Source organism: Pan troglodytes, chromosome 3, assembly GCF_028858775.2.
Source record: "Pan troglodytes isolate AG18354 chromosome 3, NHGRI_mPanTro3-v2.0_pri, whole genome shotgun sequence".
Taxonomy (NCBI): Eukaryota; Metazoa; Chordata; class Mammalia; order Primates; family Hominidae; genus Pan; species Pan troglodytes.
Window position 1 is genome coordinate 139,689,135 of NC_072401.2, and position 14,383 is coordinate 139,703,517.

The 14,383-nt window shown below is 36.4% G+C and overlaps 1 protein-coding gene across 8 annotated transcripts in view; it reads right to left on the bottom strand.

The window, feature by feature from the left end:
- SLC7A11 (solute carrier family 7 member 11) overlaps positions 1–14,383 on the bottom strand; it is a 143,541-nt gene that overhangs the window by 65,657 nt on the left and 63,501 nt on the right. For 6 of the 8 annotated variants that reach the window (XM_063809007.1, XM_063809006.1, XM_063809003.1 and 3 more), the window contains 3 exons: positions 9,529–9,797; positions 4,067–4,193; positions 19–134 (listed from right to left, as the gene is read on the bottom strand). In XM_063809007.1, coding sequence (XP_063665077.1) covers positions 19–134; positions 4,067–4,193; positions 9,529–9,797 — 512 coding nt within the window. Of the gene's footprint in view, positions 1–18; positions 135–4,066; positions 4,194–9,528; positions 13,477–14,383 lie in introns of those variants that run through there. The other 2 variants (XM_001136486.7, XM_016952223.4) reach the window with 1 other exon arrangement.

The window sequence follows — 14,383 nt, forward strand, 5'->3', positions numbered from 1 at the left end:
TATAGCTATAATACTCACTTATGCCCACAGCTGTAATGAGCTTGATCGCAAGTTCAGGGATTTCACATTGAATAAAAAATGGTTCCAGAATGTAGCGTCCAAATGCCAGGGATATTACAGCAGTAGCTGCAGGGCTAAAAAAAAATGTATATATTTAGGTTAACCACAGGGGAAAAAACAGCATTTTCATTAATTTTTTCTACCTTGAGTGTATTTAGCATATGGAACATGTTAAATATGAAAGTCCATAGTTTTCAGAATTCCGTACTTGATTAGGTTGCCATAGATATTCCAAATGAAGTACTTCCTGTAACATTGGTGGCTAGATTTTAAACTTCACATATTCTTGGGAACAAGGGTAAGTACTATCAACTTTTCCCCTGCTCTCCCATATTTGACTTTTCCTTAAAAATCTGGTTTATTACATGAGATCTTGACAGAGTTAGGCTTACAGGAAGCCATCTTCTTTCTCAAAAAGTCAGTAAGTAAACTTCAGCCATATTATGAATTAGTTAATGCCGTACAGATCTAATGTGTCAGGGCATAGTCAAAAGAATGAACACAACACTCAACCTAAAAAATTAGTATTAAGTGTTCCCTGCAAATACGTGCCTAAATATTTGACATTGTTTTATTTTTTCTGTACAGACAAAAACTCAAAGTCAGGTGATTATTCTTAATCCTATAGTAACATTCAGATATAAAATATAAATTTAAAAATAATAGATTTATTATAATCTGATACAATTAAGAAAATATAAATGAGACAAGAATATGAAATAAATTCAGGTATATAGAAATATAGGTAACACATCTATTTTAATTCTTCAAGTATTTTTATAAGAAAATTACACAGACCTTTTCATTTTAGATGTATGTATATATGAATGCATATTTTTTCCATAAACATGCAAGTCTGTGCAATTATCTAATTTCTTTTTTTTTTTTTTGAAATGGAGTCTCACTCTGTCCCCCAGGCTGGAGTGTAGTGGCACGATCTCAGCTCACTGCAACCTCCGCCTCCCGTGTTCAAGCAATTCTCCTGCCTCAGCCTCCTGAGTAGCTGGGATTACAGGCGCATGCCACCATGCCTGGCTAATTTTTTGTATTTTTAATAGAGACAGGGTCTCACCATATTGGTCAGGCTGGTCTCGAACTCCTGACCTGATGATCCACCGGCCTCGGCCTCCCAAACTGCTGGGATTACAGGCGTAAGCCACCATGCCCGGCAGCAATTATCTAATTTCTTATGCCAAACTTCCTTTTTAGCTTCTCTTTCTTCTCGTGGTTACCCAACATTCATGCCCGATCCATAGATTATCAGAAAACCAACCACCATTACATGTTCCCAACTTTGGCCGGCTGATACTGGAGAGCGGCATAAGGTTTTTCATTTTCTTCTTTTCCTAGACACCCTCCCATTTTCCCCAAACAAAACTGTTTATCCTATTCTCCATCATTTATACAATTTTTTATGTATAATTTAAAATCTGATTATGTCATTTTAGTGCATTCAAAATATGTTCAGGATATGCAAAAAGCCTTCACATTGCATTCAAGGCTCCATCTGGTCTAAGCTCTCCCTACTTCTTCAGTTAGCTTCCTCCCACTAGAAGGATATGAATCTTCTCTGCCTGCAGCCTCTGCAACTCATTGACTATGTTTTATACTTCAGATCTTGGTTCAATTTTCCTTTCCCAGGGAAAACTTCTCCAACCTCTGATTGGGCCAGATCTCTTGGAGTATATTCATACTGAAGCCCTTGGCCTGTCTTCCACAGTGCTTATCACAGTAGCAATTTTATATTTACCTATGTGATTTCTCGATTGATAATGATTTCCTCCCACTTGACTCTGAGCGCTAAGGTTACAAAATCATATCTATCTTAATCACAATTTTACCTCCAGTGTTTAGTACAGTGTCTATCATATAGTGGAAACCCAATATATATTGAATATATAGTGCACACGCAAATTCGGTTTAATGACCCCTGCTGTGTACAGATAGATAATATTTCTGTCCTTGAAATCTGTGTTTTACAGATTATTTCTGGCAATACTAACTTAATCTAAAGGTATAATTTTAATGGGAAGTACTTAGGAACTATGGGTATTAGTAAAAGAAGAGAAATATTTACATACTTAGATATTTTGTCCCTCCTCATGTCATTTGTTATTCTGCCTATTTAAAAGGCCAACTCAGCAATATGAGTATGTTATGACGAAGAGATATATGAACATATTTTAAAAGCTTCTAGAATACAAAGGTACTTTCCTCTGTCAACAGACACACACACACAGAGAAAAGTAGTTTTTTTTAAAAATTAAAGTAACATTTGATTATCCGCTACCTGGGAGCAGAAATTGTGGCTGATTTCATTTTAGATCTCTTTTTATTGCCATTTACCATTCAGTAGCAGTTTGTGGAATAAATAAATAAATATATGAATATTTTATCTGTGCTACTGTAAGATATAAGCTATATTTATATGGAATGATCATGTTCATCATAATGCTAAGCAATGAGCCAAAGTTACACAACTAATACATGGCTGAAGACGGAGTCACGTCCAACTGTATTAAGCTCCAAAACCCACCAGCCCGACAGGCCAGCAGTCAATAAGTAGTACATGCATTTGAATGCTGAGTATGTTGTACACAATATATTGTAACTTTAAACTTTCAATTACTTATTCAAAAATAATTTAATATATGCCAAAAAAAGGGCACTGACCTAAGTAGTATATGGGTTACAAAAAGATCTTATCTTTGTATGCTTGAAATGTTGGCAGTTTTAAAAGGGAAACAAAATATAGACACCTAAAATATTAAGGAAGAATAGAAGGTATCATGTTCAATGCCAAATGTGAAGCAGAGATAGAATTTTCAGAAGAATTTAGAGATGGAAGAAATAACGTAAATTAGAATAAACAGGAAATTAATTGTGGGAAAGAAAGGATTTAAGATGACCTTTGAAGAGCAGATAAGATTGAGATAGCCAAAAGGAACAGAAGTACATTCCCGATACAGGAATTTCAGGAGAGGAAAAAAATACTTATTAGTATTTCATTATAACAATTTTAAATAATGCAGAGTTGTTTAAAATGAAAAAGACCTCATGAAGCATATACTACTTTGAAGATTATTTTTGGTTAAAAAAAGACTTCTAACACTGTAAAACTCATGATTAGTGTTGTCAATACTTACTAGCATTGTATTTGGCACTTAGCCATAAAAGCTCACATGAGCTCTCAATCACATATGTTTGACAAGTTTGATAAGAGCAAGTTTCCCTAGTAATATCCATTAAATTCTGTAATCAGAATGTGCACATCACATTTTATCGAAGTAGTTAGCCTTAAGGAACTGTGATACTCTGAAATGCTCATATGACATCATAAGCTTCCCACAAAGTCGAAGGAAATTTGCTATTCAGAGTGACTTAGCACTATTCAGTGTGATTTTAAACCAAGACAAGCAGGAATGTAAACACATTGTTACAACAATAAAATCAAAAAAGACTTTTGGAACTGTAGTTCCTGATCTGTTTAATATAAGGAAATGAGTCATTTGACTCTGTCATGTAAACTCTGTTTTTTATGAAGTATAAGACTTGGTGACCAACTAAGTTGTGAGGCACAGAAGTGTCTTGGTCACAATGACTAAGTAAAGTTAAATGCCTTAATGATATAATCTACAATAAGAGAAAACTTCAATATTTAATTTGGTCTAGTTTGTCAAAAGGTATCCAGGTGAATTTTCATGTTCATATTCTTTCAAGTAAGCATCTTTCTCCTGGAAGTGTCAAAGAGAATAGCTGAGGGTCAAAGAAAGGTAGATACTTCTAAAAGTTTGGCATTGCTGGTGAACTGCTTGTCAGTGATAAAATTGCATTAAAAATATCTTAATTCAGAAAGGTACTTTATCACAGGCTTTATATCCTGAGGTAGACATGTTTATGATGTAGTCACATGACATGCATATGTCTAACCAGTTAAAAATAATCAAGGTGATTCATAAGAATGAATTGGTTTATTTTTTCTTAATTCTTTCTACTATGCTCTTACCGTATTATGAGGAGTTCCACCCAGACTCGTACAAAAGCTGGTAATGGACCAAAGACTTCCAAAATATACGTGTAATGACCTCCAGATTTCTTTATAGTTGTTCCCAATTCAGCATAAGACAAAGCTCCTGTGAAATATTTGTCACAAATGGTACCAATTTAATACATTTTCAAGACACCCAGCATTAGAATAGATACAATAATGTTTATATGTTGCCTGAGATGTAACTACCTCCTTTGGTCTGAATGGCATCCTTACTCAAGACAAATAACCATCATCTAATTGCTAAGACCCGCCAAGTTCCTTTTCTAACATCCTCACAGTTGAGATTTAGTGTATTCTATTTGAACACTGTAATTTTACTTGAAATAACAAAGATACATGTCTGCAACAATATCATGTGTTCCAGAATTTTGAGCTGAAAACCTGGAAATAGGGGAAAAAGAGGAGAGAGCTGTCAATAATATTGACCTATTTTTAGAAGAACACAACCTCACCCCAAGACAAGGCATTAGTCCAAATGTTTGAGTTAGCTTTTAAGTTGTTTGAGTTATTTTTTGAGAACTCTTTTAATAAATTATGTTTCTGTGGAAAATCAAAATGAACAAGCTGTATCCACTCTTTAGAAAACCATGGACTCTCTGCCTTGCAAGATTTCTTTTTTTTTTTTTTTTTTTGAGACGGAGTCTCACTCTGTCGCCCAAGCTGGAGTGCAGTGGCGCGATCTCGGCTCACTGCAAGCTCTGCCTCCTGGGTTCACACCATTCTCCTGCCTCAGCCTCCCGAGAAGCTGGGACTACAGGCGCCCGCCACCACGCCTGGCTAATTTTTTTTGCATTTTTAGTAGAGACGGGGTTTCATGGTGTTAGCCAGGATGGTCTCGATCTCCTCACCTCATGATCTGCCCGCCTTGGTCTCCCAAAGTTCTGGGATTACAGGTGTGAGCCACTGTGCTCGGCCAAGATTTCATTTAATTTGTAGGATATATTTTGTCAACAAAATGAATTCTGACTCTGTTTCTATAAAAGGCTATCTTGGATGTTTTTTGAAGTGTACACTCTGGGTGTTTTTTTTTTTTTTTTTGAGATGGAGTTTTTGGTCACCCAGGCTGGAGTGCAATGGCGCTGTCAGCTCATTGCAACCTCTGCCTCCTAGGTTCAAGCAATTCTCCTGCCTCAGGGTCCCGAATAGCTGGGATTACAGGTGGCTGCCACCACATCTGGCTAATTTTCATATTTTTAGTAGAGACAGGGTTTCACCATGTTGGCCAAGCTGGTCTTGAACTCCTGACCTCAGAAGATCCATCCACCTCGGCCTCCCAAAGTGCTGGGATTACAAGTGTGAGCCACTGCGCCTAGCCAGAATATATATATATATATATATATATATATATATATATATATATTTTTTTTTTTTTTTTTTTTTTTTTTTTTTTTGAGGTGGAGTCTCACTCTGTCCCCCCAGGCTGCAGTGCAGTGGCATGATCTCTGCTCACTGCAACCTCTGCCTCCAGGGTTCAAGTGATTCTCCTGCCTCAGCCTCCCAAGTAGTTGGGATTAGAGGTGCCTGCCAGCACGCCTGGCTAATTTTTTGTATTTTTAGTAGAGACAGGGTTTCTCAATTTTGGTCGGGCTGGTCTCGAACTCCCGACCTCAGGTGATCTGCTTGCCTTGGCCTCCCAAAGTGTTGGGATTACAGGCATGAGCCACTGCGCCCGGCCCAGAATATACTTTTTAAAATGAGGTGCTATGATTATATTTGTGTACTTTAGATCAAATTAACTATAAGCTAAATTTTTAACATTTAACAATACAATTCACATAAAATTGGACAAATATGCAACTCCCCAAAACCTCAGTTTCACTCTCTGTGAAATGGAGATCTCAGTTTCTACCTCATAAAGGAGTTGTGTGTATAAATGTGGCAGCGGGTACCTAGGACAGTACATGGCCTGACACATGGCAAGCACCACATGAAATATAGCTATACTTATTAATTTGAGTAATTAACAAGAAAATTTTAAAAAATCCTGTCATTATGTGAAAAGTTCTATCTGTACTGCCAAGTGCTCAAATGTAAGAACACAATTTTGTTCCAATCTACTTCTGAGAATAAAAGTGTAGAAAAGTACTACTGATTAGTAATAATTTAGACAGAACTGTCCAATATAAATATAATTTGGATATTCAGTGAAATCTTAGTGTCACATATTTTATATCTGATTTCTAAACTTATCATGACATCAAAGTCACCTAGGAATAATTTTTTTTTTTTTTTTAATTTTTGAGATAGGGTATCACTCTGGCACCTAGGCTGGAGTGCAGTGGCACAATCTTGCCTCACTGCAGCCTCTGCCTCCTGAGCTCAAGTGATCCTTCCACGTCAGCCTCCCAAGTAGCTGGGACCACAGGTACACACCACCACGCCCAGCTAAATTTTTGTGTATTTTTTGTAGAGACAGGGTTTTGCCATGTTGCCCAGGCTGGTCTGGAACTCCTGGGCTCAAGGGGTCTGTCTGCCTCAGCCTCCCAATGTGCTGAGATTATAGGCATGAGCCACCATGCTCAGTCTGGGAATAATTTTTAATTCGAAAACACTCAAACCAAAAACAGACTCTAATCAAGAGAGTATAGATTGTCCACAAGAGAAATTCAAGAATCTCTATCATTTTAAAATTTGTACAAATAATTCTAAAGTAACGAGTCTGCAGACTAATATTTGGGGAACACTGATGTATTTCATCTACCTGTAACTAATTTTAACTAGTTGCAACTCACTCTCCATGGGGAAACATTCGCCATGTTGGTAGGCTGTCCAGAAAAGGATCCAATATAAAATGTTATTGGGAAGAGTCTTAAGTACCTCAGAATTTATTGTCAGAGAATCAATACCTAGACCTCTATATGCTTTACTGAAACTCCAGGATGGTTGCCCTAGGTTTAAACTGAGTTCTGGGGGAATGATTTTCATTTAAAGGTCTCAAGCTTCATAACCATTTTGCCCAGATGAAAAAAGTTCAAAACAAGATGTAAAAATCCATGTATTGACCCTTCACTTTAAAAAAAAGTATATATATGTATTAAACCAAATGTACAGATTCTTTACAGTTGGTCCCAAAGTTCTAGAGTCTTTTTAAAAAGAAGGATTATTTTTTCTTCAGATTTTGCTTTGCTTGCTGTTACAGAGGCACTCCTGTCCAAAAGCTTCTGGTAACTTAAGTGACAAATGCAATGCAAATAAAGATAAGTAGATTAATACAAGAGCACACTCCCTGCAATTACTAATCAAAGAATACCAACTCAAGTGTAATGTTAGCTAGTCTCCTTAGCTGTTTCTCTCATTTTATTTTTTTTGAGCTTTTGCTTCAGATGATATGTAATACTTATGCATAAGCATATTTTCATAGTGCAAGTCAACACACTTTAACTAGTTCAATACTCATACTGATCTATTTTATTACATCTGAATAATCTTTTATTATGTGCAAAAATTGAATCACATAGTGGAAGCTGCATGCACATAAGTATGCAAAGTCCAGTAAACTGGTTGTGGTTTTTCTGATTAGCTATTGATTTATTCTGAATATATAAAGTGCTGTAGGAAGATTTAAAGGCTGAGGGTGCATAAAATCATTTAAGATGATCAACAATTAGGTTTCTCTTTTTCTATAAGTGCATATACCAGAGCTATTTTAATATTAATAGTGGCTAAGGGTACTATTAGAGTTTTTCATAATGATATTACTCCAAATTATTTTATAAAGATGGGAAGTAATACTGGGAAATAATGATACACAATTGTTACTGAATATTTAATAAAGCACAAGTTAGTTATAAATAATACCACAAACTCTCTCTAAAAACCCCAAATAATTCCTCTATAAATCTTTCTATACTACTTGTTTTAACAAGTTCTATTTAAAATAACTTCTTCCTAAAAATGGAATTTGAGGACCGGGCGCGGTGGCTCATATCTGTAATCCCAGCACTTTGGGAGACTGAGGTGGGTGGATCACGAGGTCAGGAGATCGAGACTATCCTGGCTAACATGGTGAAACCCCATCTCTACTAAAAAATACAAAAAATAAGCCCAACGTGGTGGCACACACCTGTAGTCCCAGCTACTTGGGAGGCTTAGGCAGGAGAATTGCTTGAACCTGGGAGGCGGAGGTTGCAGTGAGCCGAGATCACACCACTGCACTCCAGCCTGGGCAACAGAGTGAGTCTCTGTCTCAAAAAAAAAAAAAAAAAAAAAATGGAATTTGAGTTCTCTAGGTGAGTGTCAAACCAATGATTTAAAACATCACAAGGCCTGAGTAGAAAGAATGAATGGATTGGTACACATGGGAACAGGAGTTAGTACTTGTTAATTAGTCCTAGAGTTAGCGTTAGTACTTGTTAGTTAGTGTTAGTCCCAGAGTTAAGACAAAGAGCAACTTTAAAGTACAGAATCTTTCCCAAGAAGAGTAAATAAATCCTCATAGCATAAATCAAATTTAATGTTTGACAGTTCACCAGTTTTTATCATCTTTACAACAAACTCAGGTAGCTCTCTAGTAATTTGCCTACTCCATAAGGGGGCATTTATTTACCTCTTTACTATTAATTCTCAAATCAATAGAAGAGACATAAATTTTGAAGAAAAATTCATAATTATACTTCTGCCAGTTCCCTTCAGATTAATTTAGTGAACAGGTGGACAAATTCTCTGTGTCCCTGGAGAACAAGTAAAATATAATGAAAAAAACAGATCTGGGCAAGCACAGAAAACTAACGCCCAACTGAAGTTTTAAAACTTATATTGCAAAAGTGTATGGGTATTGAGAAGAGATGAAAGGTTAAAAAGTAATTTGAAATATGCTCAGGCCATTGCAATATACCCCATTATGATAGGGATTGAGTTATGCGCCATCATACGTCTCTCCCATGTCAAGGACTTTTGAAAGGATATTAAGAGGTGACAAGCACATGAACTTAAAAAATATTTTTATAAAGACTGCCACCCATTTGTGTGGCTAATAAAAAGTAAGACTTCTGTTCAACACTCCGTTCTATGTCTAAATAGGCCATGCCAGGTTCCACTTCACAGGTGTCTCATTCAGCATGCCAGCTGCCAGAATGCCCAAGCTAAGTGTACAACTGCCCGGCACAGAAAGTGTGCATGTTTTTTACTGGGTCATGAAAGTTAGCCTTTGGTCTCATCACCACAGAGAAAAGTCAGAAGATAGCCTGTCTTAGTCAGGAAAAGAAAGTACAGCCTGTAGGAAGCAATTTGAGGGTGTTCCAGATCACACCAACAGCGGATGCTGCATCTGGGTAGTTCACGTACCTGAACAAAAATTTTAAAAATTTGGTGTGGCCTTTGCCATCCATTCACTCCTCAAAAACTACCATTTGCTTTCCCAGAAAGCAAGCTTTCCAGCCCCACAGCCACGCCCCCACGAGAGAAAAAGTCGCACTCACCAAATAGTGACAGGACCCCACACACCGTCCAAATGGTCAGAGACATGCCCACGCTGCCCGTGTTCTGGAGCACGCCCTTAGGAGAGATGAAGATTCCTGCTCCAATGATGGTGCCAATGATAATGGAGACTCCCCTCAGTAAAGTGACTTTCCTCTTCAGCTGCACTTTCTCCTGCCCAGGTGGCTCCTTGTTGCCCAGGGAAGGCAGCCTCCCGTTAACATTTCCCTGCAGGTAACCTCCTTTGGAGATGGTGGACACAACAGGCTTTCTGACCATAGTAGGGACACACGGGGGAAAAATAAAACAGAGGGAAAGAAAACAAAACTTTCAACTTTGGTGTCTCTTGGTGTTACTGATCGATGTCTTCCTCTTTGCTTTCAGACTGTCTCTCTCAGCGCTATAGTGTTCACAGGTGAAAACTCAAAGGTGTGCTTTTTCCTTCACAGCGATCTAATTACTACTCAGAAACACCTGTGTATGCATCGTGCTCTCAATTCTCCACCTCCTCGTTCCACCACTGCTGCTGCTGCTGCTGCTGCCGCCCTATCATTACAAACCAGCTCAGCTTCCTCATGGGCTTGTATTTAAGCGCCTGCCTGTCACACCAACTTACTACTGCTAAATGATGATGCAAATTCTCCAGGTTTGCATCAGCCACATGAGAAGCCTCCAGCATTACTCAGCTCTTTTTTTAAAAGAAAAAAACAGGAGGAGCTTGTTGCTCAACTGACCTAAGCTTTTTAGAGAACAAAGCACACACTTTAAAGAGATTTTAGCCAATCCAGAAGTAGTAAATTCGGAACAGACCTTCCCAGAGATTTAAAGCAACTCGTAGTGAGCAACAAAAGCTGTTCAAACAAAATGAAACAGGAAATAGTTACTTCATTTTAAGGAGTTTCTTTTTCTTTAATGCGTGTATAAAAACATTTTACATGCGACTGTTTTGTGAGTAGAATGTATCCTAAAGCTACATTGTTTATAACAACACAGTTTGAATTTCATAATTTGTGTAATGCTTATTTTTATTTTTTTATTTTGAGTTTTTTATAAGGCAATACAGTCAAATCCAATATTTACAAAATTAAAAAGATTCTACACTTTATACTGCTGTCACATACACACAACTATAAGCCTTCCTCAACATTAAAAGATAAAATTATTTCTTACTACTCATAACAAACCAGTATTTTAAATCACCATCTGAGTGTGACTAATACAAAATTCACCATGACTCCAGAAAATAGTCATTTTCTGATTCTCATTAGCACTAGGTGATTTTTCTGAACTATGTAAAAGATAGATATCCTTCATTGTCATGTTGTTCCTTTGAATTACCAAAAAAAATTTCTAAGTTCAAAATTACACAATTACAATTACATAAAAATATGTATATAGCAAAAGCCTGTAAAGGAAAACAGAATAGTAGTTATAGAAAGTAATGATATTATGTATGACTTTTTTCCACCTTATATAAACTATTGTTATTATTATAAATTTAAAATGCATTAAAAATGTAAGCTAAATTAAAATATTTACTTTGCAATAGTCAAAAAGGCAAAACATTTTTAAACCCTTCTAACTTTCTCAACCAAGTGTCAAGAAAAAACAAATATGAAAAGAAAAGAAATCCTAGATATCATTTTTGGCTATAGTTACATGTGGTTTTGGATTCAGTGAGAAGAATTGAATGTTGTCATTACCCTGAAGCTACCTTTATACGCACCATTAAATAAGCTTCTGAACCTTTGAACAAAAACCACAAACAAAAAGCCTGTGTGCGAGAGGTTGGCAGGGAAAGAAGGGAGTCAAGTATGATGAGGATGATCAAAGAAAGAAATGAGAAATCGCCATTAGGAAAGTAGCATGGAAAAGGTCAGAACCATTTTCTGTTATGTTGACACCTGAGAAAATGACACCACCTCAATGCTTTGCCATCCAAATAATTGAGGCTACATTTTCTCCTTTTTAAATTATCTATCTAAATTCTATATAATTGGTTTCAGCTACACCAAGTTAAAGTTTTTATAAAACCAAAATAAATACTTTTTCTCAGTTGTTATGTCTTTCAAAAAACAAAAATGGATCATTTTCCTCATGCAATCTTGCTAAAACTCCCAAAGAAGGAAGCTAAATAGAGATTCTTTTCTTTCCAATTCTCTTCCTCCTCCTACATCTCCTTTCACTCACACAATTTTCCTGATTAATGGACCTAAGGAGCAGCTTTTCTTTCCCAGTAAGAGAAACATATTAGCTCTGAAGAAATATGAGGTAAAAGTAGGACACTAGGAATCTCAGGGAACAGCAACTTCCTCTAATTAACACAGTGTCACACTTTAATTTTAAATTTTGTTATAAATAACTGAACTCATAAGTTGAGCCAAAGACCCCACTCAGATAGGAAAATGAATGAATTATAAAGGACGATTATTCTTTCAATATTAAATAACATTTTCCTCCTCACAGTATTTTTTTTTTAATTATGAAGAAAAATGGCTGATGTTAGACTAAAAACCAAAAGGATTGTACTTTCATGTAAGATAGAGGCCACCACTCAGAATGTTTGCAAAGCTGCACATTGCTGCTAAGGGCACCAGTGTACCTCTTCTAAGCACCCCAAAATCTGTAGAAAATGCAGTTTATAAAGAAAATGTTGAATTGCCTTGAACTCTTAAAATTGCCAGTTCTAAGCTTGTAAACTAAGAGTTTGGACGGTCCTCAAATACTTGTGTATCATAAAAATGTGTTCAAAGCAAATGAATACATATTTTTCATCCTGTATTAGGCCTTATTTTAAGTATAGCAGTCAAATTATGAGACTATCCTAGTGCTATTCGCAAATACTTATTTACTGCTTATTGTGCACAAGAAATAGTCCTAGCTTCCTCACAGCATCTCGTAATAGAAATAGAAATAATGTATACTGGTAGCTACCGTTTTCTAGTAACGATTTCTGTCCCATGGTTATAAATACAGGCATATCATCTAGGCCTGGCCAAAAATAATCCAGTGCTCTGGCTGCAAAGTATTGGAATATTACCTGAGCTGGGATATTTCTAAACAGAATTAGAATCAGCTGTTCTCATCTGTTGTTGGAGATTGTAAAGATGTGATCTGAGAACAACTGGTGGCCATGTTCCCTGGCGTGTTGCAAATATCCTCACAGAATAAGAGAGAATATGCAGAAATTAGAGATATTCAGAAAGTCCTAGTACTATCATGCCCTATGTTAGTTCCTAAGGGACCCAGATTGGTTCGGGATCCTGAAGACCTTCATTTGCTTCTGTAAGCTACCTAGTTTCCTTGCTAGGTATGCTACCTAATAACACACACAAAAGTCAATTGCACGTGGATCATGGAGCTAAATTTGAATGGTGCATCATGAACGCTTCTAGAAATGGGTCACCCGATATGATAATAATTAGTTACTTGTGGTTATCAGCCCTTGAAATCTGACTAGAACTTGAAGTCTTAAAGAAAAATAACAAAAAAGTTATTAACAATTTGTATTATTCATACTAGTTTTACCTATTTTATTTTTTATTATGGCTACTAAAAATTAAAATCATATCCGTGGTTCAAAGTTGTGGCTTCCATTATAATTCTACTGGACAGTGCTGATCTAGAGGAAAATGCAGAATATATTTCTAAACTTTGTGTAAGCAGGGATTTCTTAAAAGGGACACACAAAGCCCTAATACAAAAAAGAGAAAAATACAGTGTAATACATTAAAATTAAGATTTTGAGTTTATTGAAATATATTATTTGATTATAAAAGTGAATCTTAAAATGGGACAAAATATTTGCAATTTGCAAAGGTCTCATATCCAGAATAAATAATAAGTTTGTATAAATAGGAAAATGACAGACAACCCAATAAAAAATGGCCAAGAAATTTGAACAGATGCTCAATAAAATAGTCAATTCATTTGTAAAAAACTGCTCAACAGTATTAGTTATTGGGGCAATTAAAACCGAAACCACAATAAGCCATCAATTCCCACTGAGAATGGCTCACATGAGACAGACTGGCAATACCAGGAGTACTGACAGCATGGAGCAACCAGAATTCTTACACTGCTGGTGGGGGGACACAAATTGGTGCATCCATTATGGAAAGCTGTTTGGTGGTATCTTTTAAAGTTAAACAGACACATACCATTTGAACAAAAAAAACCCACTCCTGGGAATATGCCCAGTAAAAATGCAGGGCATCTATATGCCAAAAAGCATGGATGAGAACATTCCTAGTACCTTTATTCATTTGAAAATAACCCAAATGTCCATTAACAGTACAACGGATATATGTATCATTGTATTTATTCAGTGAAATACTGCAATGCAATAAAAAAAAGGACGAACAGTAGTGATATAAAAAAACAATATGGGTGACTCTCACATAATGTTAGAAGACAGAAGAAAAAAGCATATACTGCATGGTTCAATTTATATAAAGTTTAAAAACAAGTGAAATGATTCTATAGTCTGAGAACTCTCTGGTTATCTTTGGAGATAAGCATTTCTAGTGATTGCGAGGGGGAACAAAAACAGTTCTAGAGTCCCGGTATTGTACTATTTTATAACCTGGGTAGTAATTACCTGAATATTTTAACTTTCTGACAATTCACTGAGATTTACATTTATTTTATTATTTTTGTTTTGAAACGGAGTCTCACTCACTCTGTTGCCCAGGCTGGAGTGCAGTGGTATAATCTCGGTTCACTGCAACCTCTGCCTGCTGGGTTCAAGTGATTCTCCTGCCTCAGACTCCCGGGTAGCTGGGATTACAGGCATGTGCCACCATGCCCAGCTAATTTTTGTATTTTTAGTAGAGATGAGATTTTGTTATGTTGGTC